Source organism: Theropithecus gelada, chromosome 8 (assembly GCF_003255815.1).
Source record: "Theropithecus gelada isolate Dixy chromosome 8, Tgel_1.0, whole genome shotgun sequence".
Lineage (NCBI taxonomy): Eukaryota > Metazoa > Chordata > Mammalia > Primates > Cercopithecidae > Theropithecus > Theropithecus gelada.
In genome coordinates, this window is record NC_037676.1 from 146,611,074 (window position 1) to 146,627,413 (window position 16,340).

Here is a 16,340-nt window from a genome sequence, read left to right on the forward strand (position 1 = left end):
GCTCTGTCGCCCAGGCTGGAGTGCAATGGCCGGATCTCAGCTCACTGCAAGCTCCGCCTCCTGGGTTTACGCCATTCTCCTGCCTCAGCCTCCGGAGTAGCTGGGACTACAGGTACCCACCACCTCGTCCGGCTAGTTTTTTGTATTTTTTAGTAGAGATGGGGTTTAACCGGGTTAGCCAGGATGGTCTCGATCTCCTGACCTCGTGATCCGCCCGTCTCGGCCTCCCAAAGTGCTGGGATTACAGGCTTGAGCCACTGCGCCCGGCCAGAAAAATTTTAAAATTAGCTAGGTGTGGTGGTGCATGCCTATAGTTCCAGCTACTTGGGAAGCTCAGAAGGGAGGATCCCTTGATCCCAGGAGGTCGAGGCTACAGTGAGCCGTGATCACACCACTGCACCCCAGTCTGGGCCACAGAGTGAGACCCTGTCTCTTAAAAAAATAAAAATAGGCCGGGCGCGGTGGCTCAAGCCTGTAATCCCAGCACTTTGGGAGGCCGAGACGGGCGGATCACGAGGTCAGGAGATCGAGACCATCCTGGCTAACACGGTGAAACCCCGTCTCTACTAAAAATACAAAAAACTAGCCGGGCGCAGTGGCGGGCGCCTGTAGTCCCAGCTACTCGGAGGCTGAGGCGGGAGAATGGCGTGAACCCGGGAGGCGGAGCTTGCAGTGAGCCGAGATCGCGCCACTGCACTCCAGCCTGGGTGACAGAGTGAGACTCCGTCTCAAAAAAAAAAAAAAATAAAAAATAAAAATAAAAAATAAAAATAAAAAATAAAAATAGGACCAGGCACAGTGGCTCACGCCTGTAATCCCAGCAATTTGGGAGGCCGAGATGAGTGGATCACAAGGTCAGGAGATCGAGACCATCCTGGCTAACACAGTGAAACCCCGCCTCTACTAAAAAATACAAAAAACTAGCTGGACGAGGTGGTGGGCGCCTGTAGTCCCAGTTACTTGGGAGGCTGAGGCAGGAGAATGGCGTGAACCCGGGAGGTGGAGCTTGCAGTGAGCTGAGATCTGGCCACTGCACTCCAGCCTGAGCGACACAGCGAGACTCCATCTCAAAATAAATAAATAAATAAATAAATAAATAAATAATAATAATAGTGCCAGGGGCCGGGTACGGTGGCTCATGCCTGTGATACCAGCACTTTGGGAGGCCAAGGTGGGTGGATCACGAAGTCAGGAGATAAAGACCATCCTGGCTAACACGGTGAAACCCTTTCTGTACTAAAAATACAAACAAAATTATCCGGGTGTGATGACAGGCTCCTGTAGTCCCAGCTACTCGGGAGGCTGAGGCAGGAAAATGGTGTGAACCTGGGAGGTGGAGCTTGCAGTGAGCTGAGATTGTGCCAGGTACCCAGGAGGCTGAGGCAGGAGAATCACCTGAACCCAGGAGGCAGAGGTTGCAGTGAGCCAAGACTGTGCCATTGCATTCCAGCCTGGGCAACAGAGTGACACTCTGTTTCAAAAAAAATTAAAAAATAACAGCCAGAAATTTATTCTCTCACAGTTTTAGAAACTGGAAGTCTGAAATTGCAGTGCTGTGTGTGTGTAAACAAAACAGATAAACAAAAACACTGGTCTGAAATCAAGGTGTCAGCAGGGTTGGTTCTCTCTGAGGCTCTGAGGAAGAACCCGCCAGTTCTCTTTCCTGCTGTGGAGCTGCCGGCTCCGGGGCACCTCTGCTGTGATAATCTCAGTCCTGTCTCTACCTCCATCTTCATGTGGCCTTTCCCTCTGTGTCCCAAATCTCCCTCTCTCTTCTCCTGTAAGGATACCAGTCATTGGATTCAGGGCCTGCCCTTACCCACAGTGACTTTGTCTAAAGACCCTTGGCTTAATTTCATCTGTAATGATCCCATTTCCAAATAAATTTGCATTCCCAGGCTCTAGGGGTTAGGACAGTTTCTTCTCCTTCTCCTTCTCCTTCTTCTTCACCAGGCAGTGGCAGTGGCGTGATCTCAGCTCACCGTAACCTCTGCCTCCCAGGTTCAAGTGATTCTCCTGGATTCTCCTGCTTCAGCCTCCCAAGTAGCTGGGACTACAGGCACATGCCACCACACCCGGCTAATTTTTTGTATTTTAGTAGAGACAGGGTTTCTGCATCTTGGCCAGGATGGTCTCAATCTCCTGATCCACCCACTTCGGCCTCCCAAAGTGCTGGGATTACAGACGTGAGCCACCATGCCTGGCCTGGGGCTCTTTTGGGGGACAATGCTCAGCTCAGGAGACATGAAATGAACACGTGCTCATTTTATAGCTCTGTGAGAGCCACGCTTCTTAACACCTATTTAACCTTCTCTTTCTTTTTCTTTTTTCTTTTTTTTTTTTTTTTTTTTTTTGAGGCGGAGTCTTCACTCTGTCGCCCAGGCTGGAGTGCAGTGGCACCATCTCGGCTCACTGCAAGCTCCGCCTCCCGGGTTCGCGCCATTCTCCTGCCTCAGCCTCCCGAGTAGCTGGGATTACAGGCGCCGCCACCTCGCCCGGCTAGTTTTTTGTATTTTAGTAGAGACGGGGTTTCACCGTCTTAGCCAGGATGGTCTCGATCTCCTGACCTCGTGATCCGCCCGCCTCGGCCTCCCAAAGTGCAGGGATTACAGGCGTGAGCCACCGCGCCCGGCTTCTTTTTTTTTTTGAGACAGAGTCTCGCTCCGTCACCCAGGCTGGCGTGCAATGGCTTGATCTCAGTTCACTGCAACCTCCGCCTCCCAGGTTCAAGCAATTCTCCCACCTCAGCCTCCCAAGTAGCTGGCATTACAGGCACACGCCACCAGGCCCGGCTAATTTTTGCATTTTTAGTAGAGACGGGGTTTCACCGTGTTGCCTGGACTGGTCTCGAACTGACCTCAGGTGATCTGCCCACCTTGACCTCCCAAAGTGCTAGGATTACAGGCATGAACCACTGTGCCCAGCCCCTTCTTTCTTTAATGACAGTTTTGGACACCAAAGAGACTGGGAACACAGGGTTTTGGGAACGTGAGAGTGCTGGGAGGTGACGGATGGGCTTCAGAGCGGGGCTGCACTGAAAGGCTGGAGTGAGCTGCATTTCTGGGGCTTGGATGGGGCAGGGGCAGGGGCTGTGGGCACTTGGGTCCTGGGGAAGGCTTTCACCACGTCCCTGGGCCTGTGGCTCAGTTGTGTGACATCGACTCCCTGCCTCACCCTCAGGGGCAGGATGTCACACCCCATCCAGGGCCCTGCAGTCCGGGCAGGATCCTAGGCCACAGTGTGGCTCCCATGATGTGAAAACAGGACAGAGGTCATTCCTTCATTCATTTTAGGGGTGTCTCCCAAGAGTGGGTGGCAGAGTCCTCCACCCGACGCTTCCCACCATGGGGCAGCCATGTAGGTTTGATGGCCAAGGCTCCCTGTGATGGCAATGCCCGGGCCCCTAGGCAAGGCACGGCATACCCCGCCCTGCAGCTCACACTTTGCTCACGTCACTGCACAGATGCCTGGAGGCCTTACTGTGTCAGCCCACATGGCTCTTCTGGACCTGTTCCATTACACAGGAAAGGTTGCTGAGGGAGGCAGATGTTAGCAAATGAGAACACTCCACAAAGCCCAGCTCTGGGAGGGGCCCCAGGTCCATCTGTCAAGTTCTAGTCTGGGCTTTGGGGATGAGGGACTGGAGGCCAATCCCTGTCCTGCTAGCAAAGTGATGCAGGGCACACAGAATCACTGAGCACAGCATACTTGACCGTGGGGATGACGGACTTCACAGGAGACACGCCATAACAGAAGGGGCACTAGAGGGCTGGAGGCACCGGCTTTCCCTAGGCTGGGACCACCCCACTGAAGAGATGCCTTTGGGTTCAGTCCCAGTGGGAGGAGCAAGAGGAATGTAGGAAGATGAGGATGAGGGGCCACTTGTGGGAGGAGGAGGAGCCACTTGTGAGAGTTGCGAAAAGGCCTTGAGGCCTGAAAACCTCTTACTTCCAGCTGCTGGCTCAGGAGCCCTGGTGGATTCCACAAGGACAGTGTTTTATTTCATGCTCACAGTGGGGTCTAGGAGGGCTTCCAGGCAGTAAGTGCCAGGACCCGTGTTGGCACCTGAGGATCCCTGGCCTGTTCGGGGACGGTGACGTCAGTCCATCAGCAGCCTTGCTGGCTGCATGGAGTGCCCGGGCCTGTGCCCCTACCCAGCCAGGGCTGTCACAGAGTGAGGAGTAGCAGCCTCGGGCACTGAGGAGGCTGTGACGTCACTGACGTTCCCATAAGAAGCTAAATTTATTTATTTTTTTATTTTTTTATTTTTTTTGAGATGGAGTCTCGCTCTGTTGCCCAGGCTGGAGTGCAGTGGCCGGATCTCAGCTCACTGCAAGCTCCGCCTCCCGGGTTCACGCCATTCTCCTGCCTCAGCCTCCCGAGTAGCTGGGACTACAGGCGCCCGCCACCTCGCCCGGCTAGTTTTTTGTATTTTTTAGTAGAGACGGGGTTTCACCGTGTTAGCCAGGATGGTCTTGATCTTGTGACCTCGTGATCCGTCCGTCTCGGCCTCCCAAAGTGCTGGGATTACAGGCTTGAGCCACCGCGCCCGGCCGAAGCTAAGTTTAGACAGGGACCAAGGGGGGCTGCAAACTGGACCCCAGAATCTGAAGTCCTGGCCCTGGGTAGGTCTCCCCATGGGCACAGGAGCTGCTCCAGGACCCCTGTGGCCGCTCTCCTGGTTGTCTTCCAGTTCCCAGTCAGAGGCATCTCCTTGGCCCTCGCACAGGCAGGTGGTGAGTTGGAGTCCTGAGGTTAAAGAGATTCACTCTAATCACACTAGCACGAAGTGCTGAGGAGGGGGCGATACCTCAGGAAGCCCTCAGCCCTCCCCGGATTAGCCACACGCTTCTCACTGCAGTCCTTCCTGCAGGTGGCTGCCCGGGAATGCGCAGTGCGCCCAGTGCGGAACTGGAACCCTCCGCTCTCAGGCGGGCGCGGTCCGGGCGCCAAAAGCTACGCCTCTGGGGGCCGCCAGGGGACGCTGCCCTGCCGCGGAGGCCGGCACGGACCGGGGCGTGGCCTGCAGCCCCGCCCACCGCCCACGGGGCGGAGCGCTCGGCTCCGGCGCGTGCGCACTGTGCGCCCTCCCGCAGGGACTGCTGGGCTGCGAGACGCAGAGCCGCGCCGGGCCGGAGCCTAACGGAGCGGAGCAGTGGTCGGAGATGTGGCGACCGGTGAGGACCCTCCTGGCCCGGGGCGCCCGAGATCCTGCACACCAACCCCAGTGACCCGAGACCCGCAGGTCCCCAGACGCCGCCCCGGAGATCCTCGGGGCTCTTTTTCCCTTTGTTTTTTTGAGGCAGGGTCTCGCTCTGTCGCCCTGGAGCTCAGTGGCGCGATGTCCGCTCACCGCAGCCTCCGCCTCCCGGACTCAGGCGATCCTCCCGCCTCGGCCCTGCAAGTAGCTGACACCGCAGGCGTGACCGCGCGCGGTCAACTCTGTATTTAGCAGAGTCGGGGTCTCGCCATGTTGCTCAGGCTGGTTTCGAACTCCTGGGCTCTAGCGGTCCGCCCGCCTCAGCCTCCCGGAGAGCTGGGATTTCAGGCGGGAGCCGCACCCGCAGCCCTGACGCCGCCTGCACCGGGAGTCGCAGGGGCCTCTCCGCCCAGCCCGGAGGCGGCTGCCTGGCGCCCCGGAGAGCGCGGTCTCCAGAGGGCAGGGGCCCCGCGGGGAGGCCTCTGGCGCCGCTCCCCTCGCGCGGCGGCCTCCCGGGGTCACGGACGCCTCCCTGCCCAGCCTGCTGCCCCGGACCTCCTCCGCTCGCCTCCCTGCCGGGCCCGCCCTGCCCTGAGGCGGCGGGCGGGCGGGGGCTGCAGGGCGGGCTCTGCTCTGGGCGCCCTTGCCCCGGCTCAGGGGCGCGCTTCCCACGGCTCCGAGGCCCCCTCTCTCAGGCCCTCGGCGTCTCCCCGCTCCCACGTGGCCGCTGGGTCCCGTTCCACTGTCCCTGCGGTTAGGACTGCGAGGGGGCGGGGCAGAGGCCTTGACACGCATCTTACCCGCCCCCTTCCCGAAGAGATGGAAGGGGCTCCTGGCACCGTTCCTTTTTTTTCTTGGAATGTCAGCAGAGCTTGTGTTTGGCGATAAGCTAGCCTTGACAGTCTGGCTATTAATAGCACGCATGGACGGCCCACTCGTGCCCCAGCCCAGCTGTGTGACCCCAGGGTGCTTCATGGGACGGGGAGGTGGCCTTCAGTGCAGCTCCTTTCAGGTGACAAAGTCTTCCCACGTGCAGGTCACTCAGTCCCTCCCCAACCCCAGCGATTGGACAGGTTGGTTTAGCCCCTGGTTAGGAGCTGCTCGTGGCCAGTGAGCAGGGCTGGGTCCAGTCTACGTTTGAGGGCTGGCTGGGGCTGAGAGGGTCACACACCCTGGGAGAAGGACGGCGTGTGTAGTCGCCAGACCCACTTACCCCGCCCAGACTCCCAATCTGTCTCTTCCTAACTTTGGGGACAGTTATGTGCCTCAGTTTCCCCTCCTGTTGGGCACAGGGCTGTTGGGTTCCCCAGGCTCTGGTCATCCGTTCGTGGTTTTTCGTTTCTGGCGTCATTCTGAGACTCAGCAGTTGCTTCTCACTGCTGTGGACGAGCCTGTCTGTGGGACCTGCATCTTCCTCATCTGCAGGTGCTGGAAAACCAGGCACGATTGAACATGCACGTGGTTCTGTGGCCAAAGCACGCCCTTTGGTTGTGAACTTCGTGATACCTGTGTGACTGTTACCACTCAGACACTTGCTGCTCTCAAGGTAGTCAGCTGGGGTCTAAAGCCACTCTGGAAAGGGCGTTGTTTCTGTGTGTGCAGACCGACTGCACTCTCACTATAGGAAGCCTGAGAGGTGGGGGCCGAGGGCACCCGTTTCATCTTGTCTAAACTGCAAGGCTTTGGAAGTGAGGGGAGCTGCAGGGATAAGTGTCACCAGGGACGGCTCAGGAGTGTGGGGGGAAGGCCCTGAGAATTCACCGTCTAAAAGACTGCTTATCTTCTGGCAGCTTAGAGGTCATGTTCTGGGTGAGGTTGGGGCTGTGTGTGTGACGTGAGAATTGCCCTGGATGGGGCTCTGGGAAGTCTTTCTGGGAGGTGTGGCTGCAGGCTTGCCGCCCCACCCATAACCTCTCTGGACCTTGGGGAGCTCTCCTGTGTGATGGAATTTCAGAGAGGATGGTCTGGGTGTGCTGGGCACCCCACATTCAAAGGAGCCAGGCTCTTGCACAGCCTCATGGGCCCTACTTGGGTTGTGTCCAGGACCAGCCTGAGGCAGGGGCTGCTGCCATCTCTTGCCTGTGACCTGCTGCCTGTTGGCATGTGGGGTTCTGTTCAGTCCTGTGCTTCACAGCTGTTGGTCTCATTCGGCAGGCATTCATTGAGTGCCTGCTTATTCAGAGATGGTGAGAGGTGGCCCTGCTCACAGTCTATTGGGGAGACAGATTCTGTAAGTTAATAGTCACGCTGGCGTGTGATGAGGGCAGTGGCAGGATAGGACCACGGTGAGCAAGGTGGAGCCAGGCGTGGGCATGAGCGAGGCTGCTGGTGGACCAGGGTAGGGTGATGGTGGCCCAGGGTCTACTGGAGGGATCTCTGTCCTGGATGAGAATAGGGGTGAGAGACGCAGCTGGAGCCCCTTTTGCAGTGTTGGTTCCTGAGGAGAGAGCAGAAAACTGTTGTTGGAGATTAGCGATCAGATAGCCATGACTTTCCCGGCCTCACCTACTCAGTGGAGCCCGTTGAAACGCAAGCAGCTTGCGTTGTTGGTAACAGATGTGAGGGTGGTGGTTGGGATACCCACCTGGAGGTAGCTCCCTTGCAGCCACTTATGAGCTGCTGTTCGGAGTCTCTCCACAGTCCCTGGGAACGGCTGCCTGATCGCGGGGCCTCTGGCCGTGCACGCGCTGGCACCAGAGGTGGCCAGTGTCAGGAGGTGCAGGTTGGGTAGGCAGCAGGTAGATGACCCACCTACAAGTCGCTGCCCGGCTGCCTCGGGTTTTCCTTGTGAATCAGCACTTGCTGGGTGTGACCTCGCCAAGCAGAGGTTTCTGTCAGCCCGTCTTCTAGGGACAGGAGGTCATGGACTTTTCCTTTGGCTTTTGTGTTGTTTGGAGTCCTTGAAATTTTCTCCAGGGCTCTGAGCTCTGGCCAGAAACCAGCTGGCAAGTCAGTTCCTTACTACGTCCAGTGTTGAGGACCATGTTAGCGCCGGGGGCATGACTGGCTATGCACTGTCCTTTCCCCCCAAAGCCTGACTTTTTAGAAGAGCTCTCAGTTGGAGAATTTGGGGTTGAGGGAGTTGTAAGACCTCATCATAGGTCAAGTGTGATCAGGAGACCAAGGTTTCTGGTGAGAGCTGTGTTTTCTTTCTTTCTTTCTTTCTTTTTTTTTTTTTTTTTTGGGACGGGGCTTTCCCTTTTCCCCCGGGTGGAGTGCAGTGGCCAGATCTCGGCTCACTGCAAGCTCCGCCTCCCGGGTTCACGCCATTCTCCTGCCTCAGCCTCCCGAGTAGCTGGGACTACAGGCACCCGCCACCTCGCCCGGCTAGTTTTTTGTAATTTTTAGTAGAGACGGGGTTTCACCGTGTTAGCCAGGATGGTCTTGATCTCCTGACCTCGTGATCCGCCCGTCTCGGCCTCCCAAAGTGCTAGGATTACAGGCTTGAGCCACCGCGCCCGGCTCTTTCTTTCTTTCTTTCTCTCTTTCTTTTTTCTTTTTAATTATACTTTAAGTTCTATGTGGTGTTTTCATAGACACAAAAATAAAGCAGCACGATGTGTCAAGAGACTTGTGGTGGGGCTTCTTTGTTTATGTATTTATTTTTCTTTTTTTTTTTTTTTTTTTTTTTTTTTTTTTTTTTTTTTTTTTTTTTTGAGACGGAGTCTCGCTCTGCCGCCCAGGCTGGAGTGCAGTGGCCGGATCTCAGCTCACTGCAAGCTCCGCCTCCCGGGTTCACGCCATTCTCCTGCCTCAGCCTCCCGAGCAGCTGGGACTACAGGCGCCCGCCACCTCGCCCGGCTAGTTTTCTGTCTTTTTTAGTAGAGACGGGGTTTCACCGTGTTAGCCAGGATGGTCTCGATCTCCTGACCTCGTGATCCGCCCGTCTCGGCCTCCCAAAGTGCTGGGATTACAGGCTTGAGCCACCGCGCCCAGCCTGTATTTATTTTTCTAAATGGAGTCCTGCTCTGTCGCCCAGGCTGGANTCTTTTTAATTATACTTTAAGTTCTATGTGGTGTTTTCATAGACACAAAAATAAAGCAGCACGATGTGTCAAGAGACTTGTGGTGGGGCTTCTTTGTTTATGTATTTATTTTTCTAAATGGAGTCCTGCTCTGTCGCCCAGGCTGGAGTGCAGTGTCTCGATCTTGGCTCACTGCAACCTCCGCCTACCAAGTCCAAGCGATTCTCCTGTCTCAGCCTCCCAAGTACCTGGGATTACAGGTATGCGCCATCACACCTGGCTACTTTTTTTGTATTTTTAGTAGAGACGGAGTTTCGCCATGTTGGCCAGGATGGTCTCGATCTCCTGACCTTATGATCCACCCTCCTCGGCCTCCCAGAGTGCTGGGATTACAGGCATAAGCCACCGTGCCCGATCCTAAGGGCTTTTTCACGTGTGTCCTGCTAGCTGTGGCACGTCTTCCCCTCCTCCAAGTAGAAGCTGTACAGGGTCCCTGTCTGTGGAGTCTCAGTAAGTTGTAAGTTTCTTCATTTGCTGTCAGAACAGTGACCTACAAGGCCACTCCTCCCATCCGGGCGTCCACCTTCAAGGTTGGCATCTGCTGTCTGATTCCGTGGCTGGGCACTGTTGCTGCTTCCTTCTGAGATGAGGACTGCTTTCCTCTGGCCACTGGTCAGTGGTCTCAGCAGCAGGAAATAGCAAATGACAGGTCAGGGTGCTGCCAAGAGAGTGCAGGGGCAGGGACGGGGTAGGTCCCATCCCAGATGAGCCAGACGGTGACGCCATCTCTTCCTGCAGAAGCTGAGGGGACATTCAAAGACGGGGTGTTTGGTGAACTGTCAGCATCCGAGGCCTCAGCCCTGGTTAAGCTGCGTTAGCCTTCTCTCCTGTGCTACTGTGACTCTCAGCCTTCCTCCTAGGAGGTAGGACAGTGTTTCCATTCCGGAGTCAAACCTGGGGGCCTGGCTTCCTGGCGTGAGCCCAGCGGTGCTGACAGTCTTTGCTGACTAACTGGGTGATGTGGCTTTGCTTTGTGTCCCCACCCAAAGCTCACCGAGTCGTGATTCCCAGTGTTGAAGGAGGGGCTCGTTGGGAGGTGACCTGATCATGGGGGCAGATCCCCCTTGCTGTTCTCGTGATAGTGAGTTCTCAGATCTGATGGGTTAACAGTGTGTGTGACACTTTCCCCTTTGCCCTCTCGCTGGCCCTCTCTCTCTCTCTCTCCGCTCCCCCACTGCTTCACCCATACTGTGCTTGCTTCCCATTTGCCTTCTGCCATGTTTCCTGAGACCTCTCAGTGATGCTTCCTGGACAGCCTGTGCAACTATGAGTCAGTTAAACCCAGGCCGGGCACGGTGGCTCATGCCTGTAATCCCAGCACTTTGGGAGGCTGAGGAGGGCAGATCACTTGAGGTCAGGAGTTCTAGACCAGCCTGGCCAACATGGTGAAACCCCGTCTCTACTAAAATGTAAAAAGTAGCTGGATGTGGTGGTGCATGCTTGTAGTCCCAGCTACTCAGAAGGCTGGGGCAAGAGAATCACTTGAACTCGGGAGGCGGAGATTGTAGTGAGCCGAGATCATGCTATTGCACTCCAGCCTGGGAGACGGAGTGAGACTCCATCTTAAAAAAAACAGGCCGGGCGCGGTGGCTCACGCCTGTAATCCCAGCACTTTGGGAGGCCGAGATGGGCGGATCACGAGGTCAGGAGATCGAGACCATCCTGGCTAACACGGTGAAACCCCGTCTCTACTAAAAAATACAAAAAACTAGCCGGGCGCGGTGGCAGGCGCCTGTAGTCCCAGCTACTCGGGAGGCTGAGGCAGGAGAATGGCGGGAACCCGGGAGGCGGAGCTTGCAGCGAGCTGAGATCCGGCCACAGCACTCCAGCCTGGGAGACAGAGCGAGACTCCACCTCAAAAAATAAAAATAAAAATAAAAAAAAATAAACAAACCTCTTTTCTTCATAAATTACCCAGTCTTGGGTAGTTCTCTTTTTTTTGAGATGGAGTTTCTCTCTGTTGCCCAGGTTGGAGTGCAGTGGCGCAATCTCGGCTTACTGCAAACTCCACCTCCCAGGTTCAAGCAGTTCTCCTGCCTCAGCCTCCCGAGTAGCTGGGATTACACACATGCGCCATCATGCCCAGCTAATTTTGTATTTTTAGTAGAGATGGGTTTTCACCATGTCGATCAGGCTGGTCTCGAACTCCTGGCCTCAGATGATCCACCCGCCTCGGCCTCCGAAAGTGCTGGGATTAAAGGCGTGAGCCACTGCGCCCGGCCTGGGTAGTTCTTTAGAGCAGTGTGAGAATGGACTCATACATTAGGTTTAGGGTTAGGCTGACTCAGACTCCAGCACGTGTAAGCACTGGTAGTGGTTGAGGGCAGGGGCGTGTCCTGGCCTCGTTCGACCCCACACAATTTCCTCTCTTTGCAGTTGCAGCTTTGCCATTTCCACTCTGCTCTGCTGCACAGCAGGCAGAAGCCCTGGCCGTCCCCTGCTGCATTCTTCAGGAGAAACGTCAGGGTCCTTCCTCCAAGGTAATGAGTCCTCCACAGGCATGTGCCTCTCACCCAGGCCGGCATGGATGGTGTCTGTGTGCATGCAGAGGTGGCGGTCGAGGGCCCGAGGCTGGTCCTTCTCCTGTACCCCCAACCGAGACAAGATATGTTTGCTCCTCAGTGCGGTGTGCTGGAACTAGAGACCCCCAGGTCCTGACCCATGGGACCATGCCCGGGGTGGGCACGCCCTGACCACAGCGTTTAGAGCGGACAGCTAGCAAATCAGGAAGGGTGCACATGGAGCGCCCGCTCTGAAGAGCAAACCGGGTCATTCAGAGCCTGGAGGAGGGCGGGGCGACTGTAGGCGGGGGTCACACAATTGGAGGAGCAGCAAGAAGAGATGTAGAGGGAGGGTTCTGAGCAGAAGGAAAGGCCAGACAAGGTCGTGAGGCCAGCAAGTCTGGACCACAGTGGGCAGATGGGCGGTGGCAAGGCAGGAAGACTGTGGAGGGTAGACGCGGCCAGGCAGGGCAGGCAGGGTGAGCTGCCCGAGTGCCACTGGCTCGGTGAACCTGGCAGGGGTCTCCTTCTTCCGAGAGCTCTGCAGTAGGAGAACCTGTGTCCCTGGGACAGATGTGGCTGGATGCAGAAAAAGATGAGTGTTCAGGCACCTGCGGCCGGGTATAGAAACAGATGGGTGCTCAGGTGCCTGCCGCACTCAGCATTATGGGTTTCCTGCTGCATTTAGCATACATGGAGCTCCTACTGTGTTCAGCATGCGTAGAGCTCCTGCTGTATCAGGCTCCTGCTATATTTGGCAAGTATTGGGCTCCTGCTGTATTCAGCGAGTATTGGGCTCCTGCTGTATACAGCATGTGTGGGGATTCTACTATGTTCAGCATGGGCGAAGCTTTGTTCCTTGCTCTGTACTGTCACGTGACTCTGCACGTGCTGACCTCACATCTTCTCTGTCTCTGCTGTGCTGATGACCATCCAGTCGAACCTTGTGAGGTGGACAGTGGCTGTGATTCTTCACAGTGTAGGTGGCCCCGGTCCATGAGGAGCACAGACCTGCTATTGAGTTGTTTCCTTTACCTGAGGAGCCGTTTCCATGTCCCACGGCCCCGTTGGCTGGGTCTCCGGACAGACCCAAATGAGACCTGCCCCTTACGGCCATCTGGTGCCAGGCTTTGGTGCAGGGGTATCTGGTGCAGGGGCTCAGGGAAGGGGACACTGATACAGTGGTGTTCTCTGCTGACCACACTGTGAGAATGGCTGTGCACACAGGAGTGAGAGGTGGTGCTCGGGGAGGCGGGGGGCAGAGGTCAGAGCCAGCTGAATGTGGGGGTGGCGCCTCCAGGCTGTGTTGTCTCCCCTCAGGTTCTCGAGCCCCACACCCCTGTGGAGGAAGGTGCTCTCCAGCGCAGTCGTTGGGGCGCCCCTGCTCCTTGGAGCCCGCTATGTCACGGCAGAGGCGCGGGAGAAGAGGAGGATGCGGCTCGTGGTGGATGGCATGGGGCGCTTTGGCAGGTAGGAGGGCCCAGCAGCGGCGGGCGGGGGGCGTGGCGGGCGGGGGGTGCGGCGTGGCGGGCGGGGGGTGCGGCGTGCAGGAGTGCCTACTCCAGATGCCCTCACAGGCATGGGGGGTGGGGCTGGGAGGGCTGCAGGGCTTTGCTGAGGATTCTACAGATGGCTTTCAGGCACCCTTCCCTACATGGGAAGGCACTGGCTGAAGGGACAGTGAGCCCTGCCGGGCCTGTGGGGCGGGGCGTGGACCAGGGTCCTCCACACTGGATGCAGCCGCCACAGGCCCTTCCCCAGATCAGCCTTGGCCTGAGTGGGGAGGGGCTCCAGCCCTGGGCCCGGGCCTTCTCCCTCAGGCTTCTAGGCTGGCAGAGAAGCAGCTGCCCTGCCTTCCTTCTCTTCTCACCCCATTCCAAGGTTTGGGCCTGGGAGAGGAGGCTGCCTCTGTCTCTGCCCCTGAAGATGGGCAAAATTGGGTTATTGCTGTCAGGGCCCTTTCTTCCTCCTTTACCTTACAGTGCAGAACTCAGGGGGAGGGTGGGGACACATTCTGTTGGAACCCTTGGGCGGGCATTCCTGCTTTTGGTCAGATCCCAGAATTCCTGCAGCCACAAAGCCCTGCCTAGCCTGAGCCTCGCGGAGCCAGCTCTTGGCTTTGAGAGAAACCTGTTAGCCCAAAGCCCCTTTGAACGGAGTGGCAGAGCGGGAAGGAGGCAGGGAGGGTATGGTCCTGTTCTGCCTGCCTCTGAGCATCTGCCAGGCCTAGGTCAGTTTCTCAGCAAGTGCCTTGGCTTCTGGTGCCTTCAGGGACTTCACCAGAAACTTCACAGAAATTTCCTCCAGCAGTGAGTGGAAGCTTGCAGATAGCCGGACACTGCAACCTCCATATCCCAGGTTCAAGCGGTTCTCATGCCTTGGCCTCCCGAGTAGCAGGGACTACAGGCGTGCGCCACCACGCCCAGCTAATTTTTTGTATTTTTAGTAGAGATGGGGTTTTGCCATGATGCCCAGGCTGGTCTCGAACTCCTGAGTTCAGGTGATCTATTTGCCTCAGCCTCCCAAAAGGGTGGGATTACAGGTGTGAGCTACCATACCTGGCCTAAATTTAACTTATTTTTTTTATTTTTAATTTTTTATTTAACTTACTATTTTTTTATTTTTTGAGACGGAGTTTTGCTCTTGCTGCCCAGGCTGGAGTGCAGTGGTGCAATATCGGCTCACTGCAACGTCCACTTCCCGGGTTCAAGCAATTCTCCTGCCTCAGTCTCCCGAGTAGCTGGGATTACAGGTGCCCACCACTATGCCCGGCTAATTTTTGTATTTTCAGTAGCGATAGGGTCTCACCATGTTGGCCAGGCTAGTCTTGAACCGGGATCACCTCAAGTGATCCACCTGCCTCGGACTCCCGAAGTGCTGGGATTACGGGCGTGAGCCACCGCATGGGCCCTGCCTGGAGTTTTTATTGGGGTATTAATACTTGGGCGGGATTGATTGAAAATCTCCAGTTTCTCAGAAAATCCCAGGAACTCAGTTTCCAGCCCCAGCCCTCCCACTCCCATCCCCATAGGGCCCAAAGTGGCGGGCCTTCGCCCTGAGTCCCTCCTTAGCATAAACCTCAGGGCCACCATGGAAAACAGAGGCACTCCTTATCACTCAGGAAATTCCGAGGACTAAGAAGGGACAAAGGTCAGACCTCTCTTTGGGTACATCGTACATGATTGGACACCTTTGACGATTACAGGCTTGTAATTATTATACAACAAGACTCCCTGGGCCAAATGCAGGGGCCCAGTGTGGCAGCTGTCCGATTTGTAAATAAAGCTTTATGGGAACACAGCCCTGCCCATGTGCTCATGCATGGCCACAGTGCCTAAAATATTCCCCATCTCATCTTTTACAGAAACATTTCACTGCTTCCTGTTTTCTCAATGCGGGTTTGTCTAATGTTCGCTCGTGTTCATACTCAGTCATCCGTTTGGGCAGGAATCACACAGGGGTGACACTGCTTTGCTTCTGTCCTGCAGGGGGCACACGATTTCAGTTTCCCCTTTTGATTCCCTTGTAATTAGCCATATGGAGGCAGTTGAGATGATGCGTCTGTTCTCACTGCTCCTCCATCCTGCAGTTTGTTTGTTTGTTTCTTTCTTTATTGAGACGGAGTCTTGCTCTGTCGCTCAGGCTGGAGTACAGTGGTGACATCTCGACTCACTGCAGCCTCTGCCTCCTGGGTTCAAGCAATTCTCCCAGCCCCAGTCTCCCGAGTATCTTGGATTACAGACACCTGCCACCACGCCCGGCTAATTTTTTAATTTTTAGTAGAGACGGGGTTTCTCCATGTTGGCCAAGCTGGTCTTGAACTCCCGACCTCAAGTGATCCATCTGTCTCAGCCTCCCAAAGTGCTGGGATTATAGGCATGAGCCACCGCAACCGGCCTCCTTCCAGCATTTAATACTCACTGATACTTTTTTTTTTGAGACGGAGTTTCACTCTTGTTGCTCAGGTTGGAATGCAATGGTGCGATCTCGGCTCACTGCAACCTCTGCCTCCCAGATTCAAGGGATTCTCCTGCCTCAGCCTCCTGAGTAGCTGGGGATTACAGGCACGCTCTACCACACCTGGCTAATTTTGTATTTTTTAGTAGACGCGGGTTTCTCTATGTTGGTCAGGCTGGTCTTGAACTCCTGACCTCAAGTGATCCGCCCACCTCAGCCTCCCAAAGTGCTGGGATTATAGGTGCGAGCCACCACACCCGGCCTCCAACATTTTATTGTGAAAAACTTCAAACATACAGCAATGTTGAAAATGCTCTGTGTTGGCCGGGCGCCGTGACTCAAGCCTGTAATCCCAGCACTTTGGGAGGCCGAGACGGGCGGATCACGAGGTCAGGAGATTGAGACCATCCTGGCTAACACGGTGAAACCGTGTCTCTACTAAAAAAGAAAATACCAAAAAAACTAGCCGGGCGCGGTGGCGGGCGCCTGTAGTCCCAGCTATTCAGGAGGCTGAGGCAGGAGAATGGCGTAAACCTGGGAGGCGGAGCTTGCAGTGAGCCGAGATCCGGCCACTGCACTCCAGCCTGGGTGACAGAGCGAGACTCCGTCTCCAAAAAAAAAAAAAAAAAAAGAAAAAGAAAAAGTTCTGGAGATGGA

At 55.9% G+C, this 16,340-nt stretch overlaps 1 protein-coding gene across 2 annotated transcripts in view; it reads left to right on the forward strand.

Annotated features, from left to right (window-relative positions):
• Positions 1 to 5,088: 5,088 nt before the first annotated feature.
• Positions 5,089 to 16,340, forward strand: part of ADCK5 (aarF domain containing kinase 5) — a 19,812-nt gene continuing 8,560 nt past the window's right edge. Inside the window, exons 1-3 of one of the 2 annotated variants that reach the window (XM_025394964.1) lie at positions 5,089 to 5,177; positions 11,602 to 11,705; positions 13,047 to 13,196. In XM_025394964.1, coding sequence (XP_025250749.1) covers positions 5,166 to 5,177; positions 11,602 to 11,705; positions 13,047 to 13,196 — 266 coding nt within the window. In that variant the 5' untranslated portion in view covers positions 5,089 to 5,165. The remainder of the gene's footprint in view (positions 5,178 to 11,601; positions 11,706 to 13,046; positions 13,197 to 16,340) is intronic. The other variant, XM_025394965.1, reaches the window with a different exon arrangement.